The sequence below is a fragment of the Lagenorhynchus albirostris genome, chromosome 21 (assembly GCF_949774975.1).
Source record: "Lagenorhynchus albirostris chromosome 21, mLagAlb1.1, whole genome shotgun sequence".
NCBI classification, from domain to species: Eukaryota; Metazoa; Chordata; class Mammalia; order Artiodactyla; family Delphinidae; genus Lagenorhynchus; species Lagenorhynchus albirostris.
Window position 1 is genome coordinate 4453289 of NC_083115.1, and position 24612 is coordinate 4477900.

Consider the following 24612-nt stretch of genomic DNA (forward strand, 5'->3'; position numbering starts at 1 on the left):
TTTAAATAGTTTTTATAAAAGTATTAACAGGAAGTAATGATATGACACTAGCTCTGGGACCCCTGGGCCCTGCAACCAGACTCCAAGACCCAGCTTTGCCTACCAGTAGACTGGCAGGAACCCCAGGACTTGGCTTCACCCACCAGTGGGAGGGCTACAGCCCTGGAGTCTTCTGGACCTTGACTCCATACAGCAGCGAGCCAGCACTATCCCCAGAGCCCCCTGGAGTTTCACAATCAGCTGCCTTATGACCTGGTGCTGACAACCAGCAGCTGGCAGCCTGTGCCTGAGGCAGCACTGGCAACCACCTGAACCAGGGGCCAAGAAAGCTCACCAGACTTCCCACATAGTCAGCCTGCCACAACAGGAAGACCCACACAGCCCACATTGGGGAACCACCTGAGTCTATACCACAGGTGAAGAGAGTGGAGAATGCTGCTGGAACACACAGGAGGTCTTCTGTAAAAGGCCAATCTCCAGCATTAGGAAACACAACCAACTTATCAGGTACATAAACATACAAATACTAACTTAGGCAAAATGAGGCTACAGAGGAACACGTTCCAGATGGAGGAACAAGATCAAAGCCCACAAGAAGATCTAAGTGAAGTGGAGACAGGCAACATACTTGAGAAAGAGGTCATGGTAGTGCTCGTAAAGATGATCAAAGAACTTGGCAGAAGCATGGATGCACAGAGCAAGAGCAATGTTAGAAATTTTAAGCAAAGAGTTAGAAAATATAAAGAATGACCAAATATAGATGAAGAATACAATAGCTGAAATGAAAAATACACTAGAAGGAATCAATAGTAGACTAAATGATACAGAAGAATGGATCAATGAGCTGGAAGACGGAGTAATGGAAATTACAGATGTGGAACAGGAAAAAGAATGAAAGGAAATGAGGACTGTTTAAGAGACCTCTGGGACAACGTCAAGCACACTAATACTTGCATTTTAGGGGTCCCAGAAGGAGAAGAGAGAGAGAGAGAGAAAGGAACTGAAAACATATTTGAAGACGTAATAGCTGAAAACTTCCCTCACATGGGAAATGAAACAGATATCCAGATCCAGGAAGCCCAGAAAGTCCATATAGGATTAACCCAAAGATGAACATACCAAAACATATAGTAATAAAAATGACAAAAATTAAAGATGAAAAGAGAATATCGAAAGCAGGAAAAGGAAAACAACAAATAACATAAAAAGGAATTCCCATAAGGCTATCAGCTGACTTTTCAGCAGTAACTCTGCAGTCCAGAAGGGAGTGGCACAATATATTTAACATGTTGAAAGTGAAAAACCTACAACCAAGAATACAGTACGCAGCAAGGCTCTCATTCAAATTTGATACAGGGATCCAAATCTATACAGACAAGCAAAACCTAAAAGAGTTCAGCAACACAAAACCAGTATTACAAGTAATGTCAAAACAATTTTGCTAAGAAAAAAGCCAGGTCCAAGAACTGGAAACATAAAAATTATGAAAGAAAAAAGCTCACTAGTAAAAGCAAACATACAGTAAAAGTAGGATATCATCTCACATGCAAAGCTGGAAGGAAGGTTAAAAGACTTATGTCTTTTAACAAAGTCACCTATATCCAGAATAAGGAATAAGGAGATACATAAAGCAATTAGATGTAAAATGAGATATTAAAAACAATGATTGTGAGGGGAGGAGAGTATTCATGCATGGTTGTTAAAATGTATTTGAAATTAAGAGATCAGCAACTTAAAACAGTCATTCATATCTATATATCTATATCGTTATAAAAACCTCACAGTAACTGCAAACCAAAAACCTATACTAGATACACACACACAAAAGTAAAAGGAATCCAAACATAACAATAAAGATAGTCTTCAAATCATATGAAAAGAGAACAAAAGAAGAAGAAAGGAACAAAAAAGACTTATAAAAACAAGTCCAAAACAATTAGCAAAATGGAAATGAGAACACACATATCAATAATTACTTTAAGTGTAATTATTGGCTCCAATAAAGAAAGAAATAGAGTGGTTGAATGGATACAAAAACAAGACCCGTATGGCCTGAAAGACTCTCACTCCAGATCTAAAGACACACAGACTGAAAGGGAGGGGATGGAAAAAGGTATTCCATGCAAAAGGAAATCAAAAGAAAGAAAGATTAGACATACTTATATCTGACAAAATAGTTTTTAAAAAGGGACTGTTACAAGAGACAAAGAAGGACACTACATAATGATCAAGGCATCAATCCAAAAAAAAAGATGTATCAATTGTACATATACATGCACCCAGCATGGGAGCACCTCAATCTGTAAAGCAAATATCAATGGACATAAAGGGAGAAATTGACAGTAACACAATAACAGTAGGCAATTTAGTGCCCCACTTGCATCAGTGAACAGATCATCCAGACAGAAAATCCGTAAGGAATCAAAGGCCTTAAGTGACACATTTGACCAAATGGATATATTGGTCATTCCATCCAAAAGCTGCAGGATGCACATTCTTTTCAACTGCACATGGCACATTGTACAGGATAGATCGCATGCTAGACTATAAAACGAGCCTCGGTAAATCTGAGAAAATTGAATTCATATCAAGCATCTTTTCTGACCACAATGCTATGAGACTAGAAATGAACTACAAGAAAACTACTGCAAAAGACCCCCAGACACATGGAGGCTACACAATATGCTACTAAACAACCAATGGGTCACTGTAGAACCAAAGAGGAAATAAAAACTTCCTGGAGACAAATGAAAAGCAAAACACAGTGATCCAAAAATCTGAGACACAGCAAAAGCAATTCTGAGAGAGAGGTTTATAGAGACACTAGCTTGTCTCAGAAAACATGAAAAATCTCAAACAACCTAACCTTACAGCCAGGGGAATTAGTAAAAGAAGAACAAATAAAACTCAAAATTAGTAGAAGGAAAGAAAGCATAAGGAGAACAGAAGAGAAATAAATGAAATAGGTATAAAAGAACAATAGAAAAGACCAATGAAACTAAGAGCTGAATCTTTGAAAAGATAAACAAAATTGATAAAACTTTAGGCAGACTCATCAAGGAAAAGGAGAGAGGGCCCATATCAGTACAATCAGAAATGAAAGAGAAGTTACAACTGACACCACAGAAATACAAAAGATCATAAGAGACTACAGTGAACAACTGTATGCCAATAAAATGTACAACCTAGAAGACATGGACAAATTCTTAAAAATGTTCAATCTCCTAAGACTGAACCAGGAAGAAATAGAAAATAAGAACAGAACAATTGCCAGTAATGAATTTGAATCAGTAATTTTTAAACTCCCAGCAAACAAAAGTCCAGGACCAGATGGCTTCACAGGTGAATTCTGGCAAACAGTTAAGAGAAGAGTTAGCATCTATCCTGCTCAAATGATTCCACAAAATTGGAGAGGAAGGAACCCTTCTGAACTTATTCTGCGAGAACAGCATCACCCTGGTATGAAAACCAGACAAAGATATCACAAAAAAGGAAAATTACAGGCCAATACCACTGATGGACATAGATGCAAAAGTCCTCAACAAAATATTAGCAAACCAATTCCAACAAGGCATTAAAAGGGTCATACACCATGATTAAGTGGAATTTATCCCAGGGATGCAAGGATTTTTCAATATCCACCAAAAAATCAGTGTGTTACACCTACAGATAGCCAACAGCCACATAAAAAAACAGATGTTCATCTCAATAGATGCAGAAAAAGCTTTTGACAGAATACAACCTCCATTTATGAGAAAAACTCTCCAGAAAGGGGGCATAGAGGGAACATACCTCAACATAATAGAGCTCATATTAGCACAAACCCACAGCTAACATCATACTTCATGGTGAAAAGCTGAAAGCACTTCCTCTAAGATCAGGAACAAGACAAACATGTCCTTGCTCACAACTTTTGTTCCACATTGTATTAGAAGTCCTTGCCGCAGCAATCAGGCAAGAAAAAGAAATCAAATCAATCCAACTTGGATAGGAAGAAGTAAAATAGTCACTGTTTGCAGATGACATGATACTATGCATAGAAAATCCTAAAGACACTGCCAAAAACTAGGAGAGCTCATCAATGTATTTCATAAGGTTTCTGGATGCAAAATTAATATACAGAAATCAGTTGCATTTCTATAGACTAACAGTGAACTATCAGAAGGAAAAATTAAGAAAACTATCTCATTTTACCACTACATGTAAAAGAATACTCCCTAGGAATAAATGAAAGACCTGTACACAAACAGATGGAAACATACACTGTTTCCATAGATTGGAGGAATTACTATTGTTAAAATGACCATACTATCCAAGGCAATCTACAGATTCAATGTAATCCCTATCAAAATACCAATGGCATTTTTCACAAAACTAGAAAAAATAATTCTAAAGTTTGTATGGAAACAAAAAAGACTGCGAATAGCCAAAGCAGTGCTGAGGAAGAAGAACAGAGAGAGGCATCACACTTCCTGACTGTAGACTATACCACAAATCTGCAGTAATCAAAATAGTATGATACAGGAACAAAAACAGACACATAGATCACTGGAAGAGAATAAAGAGCCCAGAAATAAACTCATGCACTTATGGTCAATTAATCTACAACAAAAGAGGCAAGAATATACAATGGAGAAAAAAAGTCTTTTCAATAAGTGGTGCTGGGAAAACAGGACAGCTACATGTAAAAGACTGAAATTAGAACATTTTCTCACACAATATAGAAAAATAAACTCACAACGGATTAAAGACTTCATGTAAGGCAGGAGAGCATAATACTCCTAGAAGAAAATATAGGCAGAAAACTCTTTGTCGTAAATCATAGCAATGTTTTTTTGTTTTGTTTTGTTTTGGTTTTTTTCATCTGTCTCCTTGGGCAAAGAAAACAAAAGAAAAAAATAAACAAATGGTCCCTAATTAAAGTTAAAAGCTTTTGCCCACCAAAGGAAACCATAAACAAATGTAAAGTGAACCACTGAATGGGAGAAAATAGTTGCAAATTATATGACTGATAAAGGGTTAACATCCAAAATATATAAATAGCTCATACAACTCAATATCAGAAAACAACCCGATTAAAAAAAAAATGGGTAAAAGAACTGGATAGACATTTTTCCCCAAGAAGACCTGCAGATGGCCAACAGGCACATGAAAAGATACTCAACATCACTGATTATCAGAGAAATGCAAATCAAAACCACAATGAGATGTCACCTCACACCTATCAGAATGGCTATCATCAAAAAGGCCACAAATAACGAATGTGGTTAAAAAGGAACCCTTGTACACCTGTTAGAGGGAATGTAAATTGATGTAACCACTGTAGAAAACAGTATGGCAGTTCCTCAAAAAATTAAAAATAGAACTAACATATGATGCAGCAATTATACTCCTGGGTATATATTTGAAAAAAATGAAAATACTAATTGGAAACATACATGCACCCCAGTGTTCATAGCAGCATTATTTACAATAACCAAGGTATGGAAGCTACCTAAATACCCATCAACATATGAATGGATAAAGATGTGATACACACACGCACACACACACACACACACACACACACACAGTGGAATACTACTCAGCCATAAAAAGTAATGAAATTTTGCCATTTGCAACAGGATGGATAAACTTGGAGGCTCTGTTATGCTAAGTGAAATAAGTCACCGGGAGAAAGACAAATATGTATGATACCATTTATATGTGGTATCTAAAAAATAAAGGAAACTAGGAATATAAAAAAAATGTAACAGACTCAGAGATATAGAGAATAAAGTAGTGGTTACCATTGGGAAAAGGGAATAGGGAGCGGCACAATAGAGGTAGGGATTCAGAGGTATCCACCATTATGTATAAAGCAAATAAGCTACAAGGATATATTGCACAACACAGGGAATATAGCCAATATTTTATAACAACTATAAGTGAAGTATAACCTTTAAAAATCGTGAGTCACTGTGATGTACATCTGTACCTTATATAATATTGTACATCAACTACACTTCAATAATATATTTTTTTAAATGTAAACATGTTTCATCAGTAAAATCCTGTGTAACCCCTTGTGATATTATTGTAGTCTGTCTTATTTCTTCTTGTGTAATCAACCACAAAATAAATTATTTTACATTAAATATCCAATTGTTGTTTAAAGAAATTAAGGAAAGGAAAAACATATTTCATATTTACTATTTCCAAACTCTACATTTCTTCTTCTCGCAGGTTGGTTTTTCTGATATTTCTGTTTAACCTGTAGTAATTCATTTGAATTCAGTTTTTGTTCATCTGAAAGTATCTTTATTTTATCTCTGTTTTTAAATATTGTATTTGGAAACAGGAATAGGAATAATACAAAGAACAGCTATATTCTCTCTACTCAGATTTATTAATACTATTTCCCTTTGTTACTTGTGCTGTCTCCATGTGAAAGTAAGTTGTAAATTGCATTTGTAGCTTTTTTTCAGTGTGCATTTACATAGAATAAGATCATATATATCCACAATCAAGTTATCCATCTAAGTAAAAATAACATCATTGAAATACTTTTTATCAAGTTTACAATCAAGTTCACTTGATTGCATTGTGGTTGGATGATGTGAGCTAAGTGATACTGTGTTTTATATTCCGATGTTTTATGGCCTAATATGAGTCAATTTATATAAAACTTTCAGGTATACTTTAAAAATATCCCTCTCATTTTTTATATAAGCTTGTATATATGCATATTATATCAAAGCTTGCTTGAGTTTTTAAAACCTTTAATATTTTTGCTGTAAATTTGCTGCTTGTTGTAAATTTGTCAGCTTGAGCTATTAACGATTATGAGAACTATGTAAAAATCCCTCACTATGATTGTAATTTTCTATATCTAAATTTGTTAAATTATATATGTGTGTGTGTATATATATATATATATGTATATATATAGTTGCTCTACCATTAATTATAAGTAAGCTTAGAAATACGTGTACACACAAAATTAGAAATGTTTCAGTGAAAAATGTTGTGATTTTTTTCCCTTGAATGAAGACATGTTCTTGAAATTGTTCACTATGTAGTTCTCAGAGCTCTGTGTTTAGAAAGTACATGTTTTTCTCCAGGATATACAGTCATGTTGTCTTATGGGAATGAAGACAAAAGATGGCAACACAGTTGAGCAGGCAAAGAAGACTTAGGAGTTTAGTTAGAGATTTGAGTCCTGCTTCTTACCCTTATTAGTTATGCAGTCTTGGAACCTTAACTTTTGATCCTAAATAACTACATGCATAAAGAAGAAGATACTCATCACCATCACATTTTAATATGTAATGTCCCTAGGCTTAAATCTAGAACTTACTAAGCATGTGATAAGTCTTAATTCTGCTTTTGTCCTTTCACTTGAGCACGGCATTATTTTAACATTTTTATACCCATTGAAACGTGGTAGTTTAGTCATTTTTATTAGTGATTAAAAAACAAAATTTGCCTTTCAGTATGATTATATGGGCTCTGAAGTGGCACTTGCATCTGAGAAAGTTGTCCGTATCTTTAGTCTCATCAACACTGTGAGTATTTATGTTTCATATTTAAATAAGAAACATTCATATTAATACAGTAGCATTGTTTGAATAAATAGCATATGCACTTTTATAAACTATATAGTCCTACCAACTAGTTTCTTCCACCGATGGATTTCATCTCTAAAAATTAGTAAATTGAATATATTAACATTACATAGAGAGATATAGTGTTACATTTATGATTACCTAAAACCATATATCATGTATCTTCTGTTTTCAGATGTATTCTCAGCTTAAAGTGTTGGTTACATTAACTTCTCTGGAGCTCTGGTCAGATCAAAATAAGATTTCAACTAATGGGGATGCTAATGAAGTTCTACAAAGATTTGTGTCATGGAGAGAAAAATTTTTACTTCAAAGGTCCCATGATATGCCATACTTATTAATGTAAGTGATTTATTTTCATTGGTATAAAGTTTATCAAATTACTTGTAAGTTAACCATGAAAATTATATACAAAATTTATTATTTATGATGACAAGACATCTCAAAAATAGATTATGTGGGTACTGTTGGCAAAATGCAAGCTATAAAAATCTAATAAAATGTAAGACACGAAAGCATTGTAGGCCATTATCCTCAGAGTGGGCTGCTTACCTATGGAAATTTAAAGAACTGATAATATGTAAAGCCTCGGGAAAACATAGGGCCTCTATGATTTTAAAGATTTTCTCAGAGGTAGATAATTGAAACCAGCATTTTAACATTAAATAAAGCATACATTAGTTAACAGAATGCAATAATTGCATGTAAAGCTGGTTACACTGGAAAACATAAGTATGGTAATGTGGTGACCTAATGGTATTTCTATCCTGACCTAAAGTGTAGCTGTTTAACTGCTTGCACTGTAACTGTCACGAATCTTTATATAGATTTTTATTTTACTAGTTTGATTATTTTCGATGGAAAAAACAGAAACACGATTCTGAAGATCTTAAGCAATATGGAATATATTTATGAATCTCTGGGTGTCTCTGTGGAATTTAAGATCAGGCTTGGGGGTGGAGGAGCAGCATTAACTAAGGACTGAAATGTGTGAGGACAGAATACATCCCATCTCTCTTTTTCCTAGTGACTGTGCTGCATATTGTCTTTCTCATTCTGTCCAATCCAACACTTTTCACGCATTCTAAGGTTTTACAACCTGCAAATCATGGCAGTAATCTACCCTGACTTTTATGTCTTTGCATTATATCCATCCAGTGTTGACAACAGTGGTGATTAATTTCTGGAAGGATTAGGCACTGCTGGATTTTAAGCTGTGTATCATACGATGCTAAAGTTGCCTTTAGAACTTAATTTTGTAGGCACTGTGGGAGATTACCCAAATACAACATGATTGAAAGCATTAGACATGATACATAATATTCACGTCTAAAAGAAAGCAGCAGCATTATTGAGGAATCCAATTCTTAAAAGATCATTAAGTTTTTAAAAATTTAAAGTGCGTTTATCCACAAGAAAAATTTTATTATTTAGTTATAGGGACCATCCTAATTATGTGGGAGCAACATATCATGGAATGGCATGCGATCCAAAGTTTGCTGCAGGAATTGCTCTGGTATGCATTTTATTCCCATCTCTCCAGTAACTGTATCACAGTTTGAAATTTAATATCCACTTCAAGGAACAGAAGTACATATAGTATATCTACCATTTTATTAAATTAATATTTTTTATAGTGCTTTATTTTTTTATTTTTAATTTTTTTGCGGTACACAGGTCTCTCACTGTTGTGGCCTCTCCCATTGCGGAGCACAGGCTCCAGACGCGCAGGCTCAGTGGCCATGGCTCACGGGCCCAGCCGCTCCGCGGCATGTGGGATCTTCCCGGACCGGGACACGAACCCGTGTCCCCTGCATCGGCAGGCGGACTCTCAACCACTGCGCCACCAGGGAAGCCCTATAGTGCTTTATTTTTTACTTTAATCCTCAAGTGTTATCATTTTTAAACGTTTTCTTTATTGTGGTAAAATACATATCCCATAAAATTGACCATCTTAACAATTATAAGTGCACTGTGCAGTAGTGTTGTCTATTTACATTGTTGTGAAACAGATGTTTAGAACTTTCACCTTGCTTAAATGAAAGTCTGTACCCTTTGACCAACGAGGCCCCATATTCCACACCTCTACCCTGTGGCAAGCACCATTCTACTGCCTGCTTCTGTGAGTATGATATTTTTAGATCCCACATATAAGGTGGATCATACAATATTTGTCTCTCTGTGTCTGGCTTATTTCTCTTAAAATAATACATCCAGGTTCATCCATATTTTTGAAATGGTGGGATTTCATTCTATGTATTGCTGAATGATATTTCATATTTATATACATATATTTATATGAATTATATATATAAATCCTATCATAGTATACATTTATCCATATATAGAAACATTCTCTTTATGCATTCATATGTCAATGACCGCTTAGTCTGGTTCCATATCTTGGCTATTATGAATAATGCTGCACTTTACATGGGAGATGGGAGTGCAGATATCCCTCTGAGATAGAGTTCAGTTACTTTGTACATTTACCCAGAAGTGGGTTTGCTGGATCATATGGTATTTCTGTTTTAATATTATGAGGAATCATTATACTGATGTCCATAGTGGTTGCACCATTTTATAATCCCCCACCAGCATTTCACAGAATATATTTTATTCATTACATCCTCACTAACAGTTGTTTTTTTTGTTGTTGTTAGCTATCGTAATAGGTATGAGGTGATATCACATTGTGGTTTTGACTGTATTGTTTTTTTTTTTTTTTTGTGGTATGCAGGCCTCTCCCATTGCAGAGCACAGGCTCCGGACGCGCAGGCTCAGTGGCCATGGCTCATGGGCCCAGCCGCTCCGTGGCACGTGGGATCCTCCCACACCAGGGCACAAACCCATGTCCCCTGCATCGGCAAGCAGACTCCCAATCACTGCGCCACCAGGGAAGCCCCTTGACTGTATTTTTATGATCACTAGTGATACTGAGCATCTATTCATATGCTTTTTGGTGTTTTGTATATCATCTCTGGAGAAATATTTATTCAAGACCTTAGCCCATTTTTTAATTGGATTATTTGATTTTCTTGTTGTTGAGCTATAGGAGTTCCTTTTTTTTTTTGTAACTTTGCATTGCCTTCATCCAGTTCCCCCTCCTCTCAACCCCCGCTCCCAGTATCCACAAATCTAGTCTCTTTTGTATGAGTTTATTTGTTTGTTTTGAATTATAATTGACCTACAACACTATGTTAGTTTCCTTAACACAACATAGTAATTCGATATTTCTATACACTTCAAAATGATCACCACAATAACTCTAGAAATGACATGTTAGCATACAAAGATATTACATAGTTATTGACTGTATTCCCCAAACTACATTTTGTGCCCATGACTCATTTATTTTGCAGTTGGAAGTTGTATCTCTTAATCTATTTCACCTTTTTCTTTCCTTACCCAAACCCCTCCACTCTGGCTGCCACCTGTTTGTCCTCTGTATCTGTAACTCTGTTTCAGCAATTTTTTTAATAATAATTCTTTTCTTAAAAAATATTTACTTATTAGGTTGCACTGGGTCTTAGTTGCGGCAGGCAGGCTCCTTAGTTGTAGCCCCCGGGGTCCTTAGTTGCAGCTTGTCAGCTCCTTAGTTGCGGCACACAGGCTCCTTAGTTGTGGCATTCGAACTCTTAGTTGCAGCATGCATGTGATATCTAGTTCCCTGACCAGAGATTGAACCGGGCCCCTTGCATTGGGAGCCCAGGGTCTTATCCACTGTGCCACCAGGGAAGTCCCTGTTTCTGCTTTGTTATGCTTTTTCATTTGTTTTTAGATTCCACATATAAGTTAAATTGTACAGTATTTGTGTTTCTCTGTCTGACATGTTATACTTACTGTTATATGCTCTAGGTCCATCCATGTTGTCTCAAATGGCAAGATGTCCTTTATTATGGCTGTGTAGTATTCCTGTGTGTGTGTGTGTGTGTGTGTGTGTGTGTATACATATATTTATTCTTTATCCATTCTTTTATTGATGGACACTTAGGTTGCTTCCATACCTTGACTATCATAAATAATGCTGCAATGAACATAGGGGTGCATATATTTTTTCCTTTAGTGCTTTTGTTTTCTTATGGTTAATACCAAGGAGTGGAATTGTTGAATCATATGGTAATTTTATTTTTAATTTTTTGAGGAATCTCTGTACTGTTTTCCATAGTGGCAGCATGAACTGACATTCCCACAAGGAGTGCACAAGAATTCCCTTTTCTCCACATCCTCAACAATAGTTGTGGGTTGTTTTTATTTGATAATGGCAGTTCTCTCATGTGTGAGATGATATCTCATTCCGGTTTTGATTTGCATTTCCCTGATGATTAGTGATGTTTAGGAATGTTTTCATGTGCCTGTTGGCCATATGTATGTCTTCTCTGGAAAAATGTCTATTCAGATCCTCTGCTCATATTTTAATTGGGTTGGCTTTTTCAGTGTTGAGTTGTGTGTGTTCTTTGTGTAATTTTAATATTAACCCCTAATCAGCTATATCATTTGCAATGATCTCCTCCCATTCAGTAGGTGTCCTGTTAATTTGGTTAATAGTTTTCTTTACTCTGCAGAAGCTTTTTAAGTGTGATGTAGTCTAATTTGTTTATTTTTCCCTTTTGTTTTTCTTGTCAAAGGAGACAGATACAAAAAGTTACTAAGATGTCAAAGAGCTTATTGCCTGTGTGTTCTTCCAGAAGTTTTGTGTTTTCAGGTGTTACATTCAAGTCTTTAAACTGTTTTGAATTTATTTTTGTGCAGGATGTAAGAGAGTAGTCCAGTTTGATTCGTTTGCATGTAGCTGTCCAGTTTTCCCAACATTATTTCTTGAAGATGCTGTCTTTTCCCTATGATATATTCTTGCCTCCTTTACCAGAGATTAATTGCCCATATAATTGTGGGTTCATTTCTGAGCTCTCCTATTCTATGCCAGTGAACTATGGGTCTGTTTTTGTCCCAGTACCATACTGTTTTGATTACTTTAGCTTTGTAGTAAAGTTTAAAATCAGGCAGTGTGGTACCTCTAACTTTCTTCTTTCTTAAGATTGTTTTGGCTATTCAGGCTCTTGTGTTTCCATAATCATTTTGGAATTGTTTACTCTGGTTCTGTAAAAAATGCCATTGGTATTTTGATAGGAATTGCAGTGCATCTGTACTGTCTTGTGCTATATGGTTATTTTAACAATATTCATTCTTCAAATCTTTAAATACAGTATATAATTTCATCTATTTGAGCTGTATTCAGTTTCTTTCATCAGTGTCACGGTTTTCCAAGGATAGGTCTTTTTTCTCCTTAGCTAGATTTATTCATAGATATTTTAATCTTTGTGATGTGATTGTAAATGGGATGTTTTTCTTAATTTCTCTTTCAGATAGTTTGTTGTTAGTTTATAGAAATGCAACATAGTTCTGTAAATTAATTTTTATCTGGCAACTTAAGCATGTTCATTGGTAACCTCTAGTAATTTTGGGGGTCTGTCTTCAGGATTCTGTCTATATAGTATCATGTCATCTGCAAACAGTGTGACCATTTTACTTCTTCTCTTCAAAAATGGATTTTTAAATTTCTTTTTCTTGTCTGATTGCTGTGGGAAGGACTTTCAATACTATGTTGAGTAAACGTAGTAAGAGTGGGCATCCTTATCCCATTCCTGATCTTAAAGGAAATACTTCCAGATTTTCACAACTGAGCTGTGGGCATGTCATATATGGCCTTTATTATGTTGAGGTATGGTCCCTGTATACCCACTTTGTGGTGAGTTTTTATCATAAATGGATGTTGAATTTTGTCAAAGGCTTTTTCTGCCTCTGTTGAGAGGATTGTATCATTTTTCTTTTTGAAATTTTTAAAGTGGTGTATCACATGGATTGATGTGTGGATACTGAACCATCCTTTCACCCCTGGGATAAATCCTACTTGATCATGGTGTATGATTTTTTTAATGCATTGTTGAATTCAGTTTGCTAATCTTTGATAATATAAGAGTTCTTATACTTTGAATATTAAGCCCTTATCAGATGAATGATTGGCAAATATTTTCTTCCCTTCTGTACATTGCCTTTACATTCTGTTGATTGTGCCTTTTGAAGAACAAAGGTTTAAGTTTGGCTTAGTCCTGTTTGTCTATTTCTGCCCCTGAGGTCAGTGATTTTTGCATCATATCCACAAAATCTTCGTCAAACCCAATATTGTGAAGTTTTTCCCCATGTTTTCCTCCAGGAGTTTCACAGTTTGCTGTCTTACATTTAGATCTTTATACCATTTTGAGTTAATTTTTGTATATGGTGTAATATAAGGGTCCTACACTTTCTTTTGTATGTGGATACTTAATTTTCCCATCACCATTTCTTGAAGAGACAGTCTTTTCTCCCTTGAGTATTCTTGTTGAAGAAACTGTCCTTTTCCCCATTTTGTGGTCTTGGCACCCTTGTCATAGGTCATTTGACCATATACATGATGTTTTATTTATAGGCTCTCTATTGTATTCAATTTATATATCTTTATGCCAATACCACACTCTTATGATTACTAGAGCTTTGTAATATGTTTTAAAATCAGGAAATCTGAGTCTTCCAACTTTGTTCTTCTTTTTCAAAAAATTTATGTATATTCATGTCCCTTGAGATTCCATATGAATTTTGAGATTATTTGTTTCTATTCTTGCCCCCCAAATGCTATTGGGATTGTGTAGGGATTTCATTGAATCTACAGATTGCTTTGGGTGGTAATGACATCTTAACAATGTTAAGCCTTTCAGTCCATGATCATGGAATGTCTTTCCACTTATTTGTGTCTTCTGTACTTACTTTCAGCCATGTTTTGCAGTGTCTATGTGCAGGTATTTCATCTCATTAGATAGGTTCAATCCTAAGTGTTTTGCTCTTTTTAATGTTATTGTAACTGAAATCATTTTGTTATATTTTTTCAGATTATTCATTATTAATGTATAGAAACAATCAATTGTGCTGATTTTGTATCCTGCAACTTTGCTGAATTCATTTATTAGTTCTCACCGTTTCTTTTATGTGGAATATTTGTGGATTTCTACATATGGGACCATATCATCTGCAAATGGAAATAATTTTACTTTCTTCTTTTCAAGATAGAAGCCTTTCATTTATTTTATTGCTTAATTGCTCTGGTTTGATCTTCCTATACTATATTAAACAGATGTGGCAAGAGTGAGTACCCTACCTTGCTCATAATATTAGAAGAAAAACATTCAGGACTTCACCATTGAGTGTAATGTTAGTTATGTTCTTTTCTCCATGCTCTGTGTTATGTGGAAGTTGTTTTCTTTTTTTTTTAATTAATTAATTTATTTTTGGCTGCATTGGGTCTTTGTTGCTGCACGCAGGCTTCTCGAGTTGCAGCGAGCAGGGGTTACACTTCATTGTGGTTTGCGGGCTTCTCGTTGCAGTGGCTTCTTTTGTTGTGGAGTATGGGCTCTAGGTGCATGGGCTTCAGCAGTTGTGACACACAGGCTCAGTAGTTGTGGCTCATGGGCTCCAGAGCGCAGGCTCAGTAGTTGTGGCAAATGGACTTATTTGTTCCGTGGCATGTGGAATCTTCCCAGACCAGGGCTTGATTCTTAACCACTGTGCCACCAGGGAAGTCCCGAGGTTGTTTTCTTACATTCCTAGTTTGTTGAGGATTTTTAATCATAAAAAGGGTATTGACTTGTGTATGCTTTTTTGTTTTTTATTTTAGTCATGTGAGCCTTATCTCTTATTTTCTCAGTTAATCTAGCTAAGAGTTTGCCAATTATGCTGATGTTTTCAAAGAATTAACTTTTTGTTACATTTTTTTTTCTCTTCTCTAATTCTATTTATCCCTGCTTTGAACTTTATTATTTCTTTCTTTCTGTCTGAGTTTCTATCTTTCTGAGTTCAGTTTGTTCCTATTTTTCTAGTTCTCTGATGTGTAAACTCATGTTTTTTCATCTGAGATATTTCTTCTTTTTTAATGTATTTGTTTACTGCCATAAACTTCCCTCTTAACAGAGCTTTTACTGGATCCCATAAGTTTGGATATATTGTATTTTCATTTTCTTTTTTCTCAGCATATTTTGTAACTTTGCTTTGTGATTTCTTCTTTGGAATCATTGGTGTTTAATGGTGTGTTGTTGGAGTCCCACAAATTTGCAGATTTTCAAGTTCTACTTTTCTTACTAATTTGTAGTTTCATTCCATCAGCATCAGAAAAATATGCTTTGTATAAATTCAATATTTTAAAGTTGACAGACTTGTTCTGTAGCCTAACAAGTGGTCTACCTTAGAGACATTTCTGTGTGCACTTGAGAAGAACATGAGTTCTGCTGTTGTTGGATGGGATGTTCCACATGTCAGTTAAGACCAGTCAGTCTATCCTGTTGTCCATTATTTACATAATATCTTTTGTCAGATTGTTCTGTCCACTATTCAAAGTGAAGTATTAAAGTTTATTATGTTGCTGTCCATTTAGCCTTTCAATTTGGTCAAGAGGTGCTTCGTATATTTAGTGCTGTAATGTTTGGTGCATAAATATTAAATGATGTATCTTCTTGGTGAAGTGACCCTTTTATCATTATGAAATGTTCTTCCTGGTCTCTTTTAACAGTCTTGAATTTAAAGTATATTTTGTTTGATATTAGTATAGCCATGCCCAGCCCTCTTTTGGTTACTATTTGCATGGAATATCTTTTTCATCCATAACCTTTCAACCTGTGTAAGTCTTCAGATCTAAAGTGACATAGTTGAATCCTGTTTTTTAATCTATTTAGCCTATACATGTCTTTTAATTGAGGAGTTTAATTCATTTACATTTAAATTAATTACTAATAGGAAGAGCTTTTGCCGTTTTGTTAATTTTTCTCTTTATATCCTGTAGCTTTTTGTCCCTTTCATCTTCTCTTTCTGCCGTACTTTGTGTTACATTGATTTTTTAAATTGTGAAATGCATTGGTTCCCTTGTCTTTTCCTTTTGTGTATATTGTAGATATTTTGGTTATGGTTAGTTATGCAATTACTAAGAATATCTCAATTTTATAATTTTAAACTGAAAAACTGATAACAACTTCACTTCAATTACATACATATACTCTATTCCTTTACAGTTCTATCCTTCTCTTTATGTTATTGCGTAGATATTAGTTCTGCCATTTAAATTTTATACAGGAGTTAAAAGTGCATATGTGCACCAAAATTATGAAGATATAAGCTAGTATGTTTATCCATGTACTGACCTTCATTAGAGGATTTTATAGTTTTCTTTTGGCCTTATGTTGCTATCGAGCATCCTTCCTTTTAACCTTGAAGACCACCCTTTCTCATTTCTTATACATCAGGTCAGTTGGTAATAAACCCCCACAGCTTTCCTGGAAAAGTCTTCATTATTTTTTGAAGGACAGTTTTACTGGATACAGTATTGTTGATTGACAGATTCTTTCTTTCAGCACTTTGAATGTATTTTTCCCAATACCTCTGGGCTGTAATGTTTCAGCTAAGAAATCCGATAATAACCTTGAGACCTCCCTGATAACTGACAATTCATTTTCTCTTGTTGATTTCAAGATTCATCCCTTTGTCTTTGACTTACAGTGGTTTTATTACATTACGTTTCTCCGTAGGTCTCTTGATTTTCCTAGTTAGGGGTCATTGAGTTTCTTGAATCTGCATGTCCTCAGATTTATAAAGTTTGTGTCAGTGATTTCCTCAAATAAGCCCTCTGTCCCTTTCTTTTCTCTCTTCTCTTTCTGAGGCACCCATAATGCATGTATTGCTCTATTTGTTAGAGTCCATAAGCTCGTCTCTTTTTCTACATTTTGTTTTTGGTTTTTGCTCCCATGAAAAAGTGATTTCAAATGACCTGTCTTCATTTCTGATTTTTCTTCTGCCTGACCAAGTCTACTTTTGAAGACCTCCAGTAAATGTTTGTTTATTGATTTTACTTTACCACAGAATTTCTTTTTATAATATTTTATATCTCTCTATTGATATTTATATCTGGAATTTTTCAGATATTTAGGGCTGGATAATCATGTAAAAATCAATTAATTTAATTGATCCTATCAATAAGCTAAAATGGAAAATATTTGATTATATCGATAGATGCAGAAAACACATTTGACAATTCCAACACAATTTATGATTAAACTCACCAAAGTGGCAATAGAAGCAACTTCCTCAACTTCAGAAAGACTGTCTACAAAAACAATACAGCTTACATCAAACTTAATGTTTAGAAATGAAATGCTTCCTACTAAGATTCGGAACAAGGCAAGAATGTAACCTACCATTCTTATTCAGCTTTGTACTTGCATGCAGAACTAATGATACCAAATATTGTGAGGATTTGCAGCAACAGGTAGTCGCATTCATGTTGATGGGAATACAAAATGGTACAGCCACTGTGATAGACAATTTGGCAATTTATTATAAACTTCAATATTGCCTTACCATATGATCCAGCAGCTGTCCTCTATACCATTTACAAAAATTAGTTGGAAACTTACATCCACAGACTCCTCAGACATGATTATGTATAGCGACTTTATTTATAATTGCCAAAAATTGAAATCACACAAGATGTCTGTTAATCGGTGAATGGATAGAGAAACTGGAGTTAATCCATAAAACGGAATATTATTCAGTATTTTAAAAATTAGCCATCATGCAATTAAAAGATGTGGAGGAATTTTAAAAGTAAAGTGGTTAGTGAAAGAAGCCAATTTTAAAGGGCCACACAAAGTATTATTCCAACTCTATGACATTCTGGAAAAGGCAAAACTATGGAGATAGTTAAAAATATCATTGATTACCAACCAGGGCTTTGTGTGTATCACTTATATCAGAAGTATCACTACTTCTGAAGTTTTAGTTTTTTAATACTAGTATTCTGCCTTTAGAAAAAAAATGTTTGATTTTCTCTCCTAAAACTATTTTTGACATCAAAACTGATTGTCAGTTAAACCCTTAAGAATCTGTGTATTTTTCAGTGTTAACATTAAAAGTGATATAGTTACTGAAACAATGATTAATCTTCTCGAAATATTTTTTTAAGTTTATTAGAATTAAACCAGTAATGTGTCATGAAAACATATGATTAATCTTATTTTGTTATTTGTCAATGCCATTTGGGTTGAAAGTACTATTACTCAAAAAGAATAACAAAATTTAACTTTGTAAAATGCTCTTAAGAAAATCTTAAGATCTTTGGTATACTAGTTTATTAAATTAGTATTTGCATTTAGGTAATATGGCCACAATTACATGAAAAGACCAAGGGTTGAAAAAATAACTTAAGCAACCATTCTGTTTTTCATTTCTATTTAGTATCCAAAGATGATAACCTTAGAGGCATTTTCAGTTGTTTTGGCACAGTTGCTTGGAATTAACCTGGGATTAACATATGATAATGACATCTACAGTTGTTACTGTCCAGGAACTACATGCATAATGAATCCTGAAGCAATGTAAGATGTTATTTTTATCAAATCTTTGTCTTCTTTTGGGAGGTGTTTCTTACATTTCTTGATGAATAATTTCTCTCAGTATAACTTGAATAAGAATATTTTTATTAAATACATACAAGTTATTTTAAAGCTTATTAAAGGGAATGAGTATTGGATATTGTAGAAAATGTGCTTCATAGTTCTATATTCAGTGCTATAGTATCGAGTCATTGATGATGCCTTTGTGTGGAGTGCTAGAACCTTGAGGTGAAATTCATTCATTCTATCAAAAAAATTTTAAAGTATGTACTGTGTCACAAGTATTGTGTTTGTCATATAAATGATTAGCGAGATAGAAAAAAGCTATATACCTTATATTAGTCCATCAGGGCAGAAACTTAAACAGTTGAAATAAGAATAAACAAGATTTAAACAGCTTATGATAAGTGCCAGGAGGGAAATAAATAGGGAATACATGGGGAGGAGAAACTTTCTGATAAAGTGGTCTAGGAAGTTTTCTATGAGGCAAAACTTATGTTAGGACCTGAAAGAGAAGAAATAAATCTAGTCATGTGAAGAACCTGTTGAAAACTTTTCAGGGAAAGCAAGTGAAGTGATACTTGGATAGCAAAAAATTTTAAGAGCTCAAAAGACTGGAAAAAAGGGCTTGGGGGAGGGATAAAACAAAGAAACAAAAGAAATGGCTGAAACTATAAGGAAGAATGTTAAAGGCATAGACATTTAAAAAAACAAAAAAGGAAAGTAAAATACAAAGAGGCTAAGGAACCATGAGTCAGAGGAAGAAGTCCAGGAGGTAATAGGAAATGTAGGAAAGAGCCTGAGCAAGCAATCATGATGTGGAAATTGGGATTTTATGATAAATTTTAAAAAACACATTTTAATTGATTTATGCAGTATGGATAATATAATATATTTTGTAACATGAATGTTAAATATATCAGAAAGAACAGCAATATAGTAATATTGTTACTGAATTAAGTTCTATAGACCCTAGGCTCTCTGCCTGGGCAGGGGAGAGTTCTTTTTTTGTTTTATTCAAGAAACAGAGTAACGAAACCGAAGCTGAGATCCATCGACATAGCACAAGCTCTCCTCAGTGGTCAAGGAATGGAGAAGCAACTAAGTTCACAGATCAACTTCTCACCCATGTGGTGAGAGGGATTTACTTTTAAAGAGTAAGGACAAAGGCTGGAAGAGTGAGGCTGATGATGCGGAGGCATATGCGTTAGTCCACAAGGGCAGAGGCAGGGCTGTTTTGAGGGAGTGGGGAGCCCCCTTTTATTAATCCTTTTTGTTCCTTAGTGGCCATTTATAGGCACTGGTAGGTGTGTCATTTAATAAACTAATATAGTAAAATCAGTGTATAATGAGACTCAGGGTCTGTTGGAGGTCAGATTCCTTGCCATCTTGGTCCCAGCTGGTTCCATCTGTTTTGTTTGTTTGTAGCTTCCTTTCTTATCTCTGGACCCTTTGCCTTAAAGATTTATGTTAACTCCTGATAAATGTGCACGTTGGCAGGTTTTGAGCAGAGACCTGGAGCACTTTGGCAACAGTATTTGGTAAATAATGATTCTCATAATAATCTACAGCAGTTTCATAAGACTGAGAGGAAGAGAGATGTCAAGATTTATAGAGGTTCTGGTTCAAGATGGTGAGTTAGGAAGAACTTGAACTTCTGTCCACCCTCAGACAAGCCAACTCTATGGCTACGCATGGAACAATTTCCTCAGAAAAAACCAGAAAGCATGCTCAAGACACCTACACACACACACACACACACACACACACACACACACACACACACACACACACACAAGACACCTACACAGAGGGCAAACGAGAAGAAACGACATCGAAGAGGGTAGGAAAGGCTAAGAACCAATCTCACCATAATTCCTAACCCCAGCAAGGTGACCCACAATTGGGAGGGAACTCAAACCTAGAGATTCTCTCTGAGGGGTGAAGGATTTGAACACTCATTGGACACCCTAACCGGTAAGACCTGCAACTGAGAGATGAACCCCCAAACATCTAGCTGTGAAAGACAATTGGACTTGCACATGTGAGCCAAATAAGGCTATAGTGAACCAAGAAAGAGATCTTAAAACTTTTGAACTCACTTGCCACCTCTGTGGCCTATTGAGAGGCACCCAGTCTTTATGCCAAAGAGGCTTATTTTCTCATATTAACGTGTTGGCTGGAAGGTCAGGCCTCTAATTGAACACACATCTAGAAGCCTGCTAGGGGATGGAGGCTGGTGGATGCCACCTTTGTGTTCTCCCTCTACCTCACTACAGCTTGCTGGATTCTCCTGGAAAGGAGCTTGCACCGTCCCCTGGCACCCCAGTTTTTGCAGTTGCCACCCACAGGTTGCCACCTCTAGATCACTGGGCTCTGGCGGCCAGCTGGGTTTAAGCTCACAGGTCCCACAAAACTATAAACAATGGAACAAGTTTTCTTAAACAGCTACGACCCCCAGGTCACAGCGAGAGGCCACAGTCCTAGGAACCCAATCTTTCTGTGAAAGAGGCCTATTAGCTTATCTTCATAGCTGTGGCCTGAGGGGCAGGTTTCTAATGAAACCCATGTCTAAAGTCATACTGTAATCTTTTTCAGAGGCCTTGGAGGATGGGAACTATCTTCAAGGCCTCCATCTGCCATGTTCCAGAGAACCGGTATCTCCAGGAGGGGAGTTTGTACAGGCTTCTGCTGCTTTAGTTTCTGAGGCTGCTGCCCAGGAGACACCCCCTGGTGGCCCGGCTCTGGTGCCCAGAGGGACTTGCGTTCCTGGGTCCCCTGGGACTGTAACAGTAACGATTGGAGCGGTAGTTCATGGCGAGCTGTCACGCCAGGGCACTGCACGGGTAGCAGACTGAAACACACCCCAGATTTTCTGTGAAAGTGGCCCATTTACTTGTCCAGGAGCGTCTGCCTGAGGGGCATGCTGACTGTTTGGCTCGCATCTTGGGGCCAACGGTGATTCTCTCAACAAGCAGAGGCCAGTGGGCATAACTGTTCACCCTCCCCCTTCCTTGCTCCAGCTCCTCGGCGTCTCTCAGAAAGGACCTTACAACCTTGTCTGGCGCCCTGAATTTTGTTGCTGCTGCCAGGGAACCTGTGTAGACCACCTGGCTCGGTGGCCAGCAGGACTTATGCTTGTGGGTACCACAGGACAGTAACCCACAGAGAAAGTGTTTCAGCTGGTTGCCACCTGCATGGCACAGCAAACAGACCCTAGAACCAGAATTGCAGTCTTTCTGTGAAAGAAGTCTTTTAGCTTACCTTCATAATTGCTGCATGAGAATCAGGTTTCTAGTTAAACACAAATCCAACAACTGACTGTGATCCTTTCCAGAGACCGCAGAGGGCGAGTGCTATCACTGGACTCTCTATCTGCTGTACCCTGGAGTGCCAGTCTCTTCCATAAAGGAGCTTCTACAGGTGCCTGGTGCACTAGTTTTTGTGGCTGCTGCCTTGGAGACACCTGTTGATCATGTAGCCCTAGTGGCAGGGGAGCTTGTGTTCCTGGGTTTCATGGAGCTATAACAGACAGGCAGTTCTTGATAGCAAAAGACCCTGAATAGCCATAGCAATCTTGAGAAAGAAGAACAAAGTTGGAGACATCATATACCTGATTCCAGGGCTACGACAGACAAAAGCAAACAAGCCTGGAACATTTGTGTCAGAGTATAAGGAGGCGTTCAAAGGATTATGGAGATTTGTCACAGGGACACAAAGCAGTTTGAAAGGGGCTCCCCATAGGCAAATCTGGGACAATTTGAAAGTCATTTGTAATGTTCGTAATGGATTATAACCCACTGAGCGTAATAGGAAGATATGATTCCATATTCATGTAAGTAGATGAATGAATTGAAAATGTGATTAGAAATGAGATTTTACATAAAACTTCTCTTCAAATAATTAAGTGATAAGAAAGGAAAGAAATGTTAGAGTGAAGACTGGCAGACACACCTTAATCAACTGATCAAAGTGACTTTTACCAAAAATATAACAAGTTGAAATCATGTGCTGTCTGTTAGGATGCAATGGAGCAGACAGAGTCAGCAACACTTCTGTGATGAGGTTGCCAAGATGTATAACCTCAGTCTAACTATGGGGAAACATTTCATAAACCCAAATTGAGGGACATTTAACCAAATAATCAGCCTGTAATTATAAAACGTTTCACTGTCATGAAATTCAACAAAAATTGTAATCAACTAAGCTAAGGAGACATGAGAACTAAATGCAGTGGTTGATTTTGAACTGGATCCTTTTGCTATAAAGTGCCAATACTGTGATGAAGGGGAAATTTGAATGTGATGTGAGGATTAGATTTTAGCACCGTATCATTATTTCCTGATATTGAAGGTGTGATTTCAGAGAATTCATTATTATGTAAGAGTTATACATTAAAATATTTAGAGTAATCAGGATCTCCCGTTGGCAACTTACTCAACCATTTCAGGAAACAAAATTTGGTTTTCGAACTTTTGTATCATTTCTCTAATCTCATAGAGATTGTTACAAATTTAAACAAAAGCCCATTAAACAGTGCGCTTAGAAATATAAAAATATCAAAATAAAAAGAATCTAGGGTTTATACATTCTATATACTCAGTGTTGAGATATTTTAATTAATTAATTTTGTTACCAAAGTACAAATAATTCTGACTTTTAATTAACACAGTCCACCGTTGTTTATTCCTTCATTTTTCCATATTATTCCTAGTATGTTTCATTTTCTTAAGTAGAGGATGTTAAGGTTACATGATTTAGAATATATTAAACAAAATAGTGCTTGGCACACAAAAAGCTCTGTTTAAGTATGTCTTACTATTTACTATTTTCATTATTATTGACAACACCATCATAATTATAATAATTGTATAATAATATATAATATAATAATATAATTTAATAATACCCAATATAATAATTATTATATTTTATTATTATTTATATTATTATAATTATTAGATGTCTGTTATATTGAATTATAATAGAAATGAACTTATTCTTGCATTACTAATTGTATTAAAAATAAAGCAGTCTCCCGTTTTGGCTATTCTCTAAGTGAAGTAGTACAGAATTCATAGTACATTATGGAAGGAGTATTACTTTGATACTGATTTTATTCCTTTTAACTGAGGAATATAATTTAATTTCAGACGTTCCCGTGGTGTAAAGTTTTTCAGCAGTTGCAGCATGGATGAATTCAAACATACAGCTTCACAGCCTGAATTTGAATGTCTTCAGAATCGAACAGTTTCAAAAGTGGTTCCACAAGGAAGAGTTTCAGTTTGTGGCAATGGAGTTTTGGAACCGCCAGAGCAATGTGATTGTGGTGGGCCAGAGGTTGGTGAGAAACATTAATAGCTTATCTAAAGATTTGTTTCTGTGTTCCTCATGTAGTCTTATAAATATAGTTGTGATATAAGTGGGAGAGCTTTTTTTTTTAATGTTGCACCATTTTATCAAATAGCTAAGATGGGGAGATACAAGGCATATGATAACTGGCTCATCCTGAATTTGAAACATTTGAAGAATTTAAGTTTGGG

General features: G+C 35.8%; 1 protein-coding gene across 1 annotated transcript in view; it reads left to right on the forward strand.

The window, feature by feature from the left end:
• LOC132512679 (A disintegrin and metallopeptidase domain 3-like) overlaps nt 1-24612 on the forward strand; it is a 109742-nt gene that overhangs the window by 42957 nt on the left and 42173 nt on the right. Inside the window, 5 exon segments of the mRNA XM_060136488.1 lie at nt 7476-7547; nt 7783-7949; nt 9042-9123; nt 18912-19051; nt 24223-24409. Coding sequence (XP_059992471.1) covers nt 7476-7547; nt 7783-7949; nt 9042-9123; nt 18912-19051; nt 24223-24409 — 648 coding nt within the window.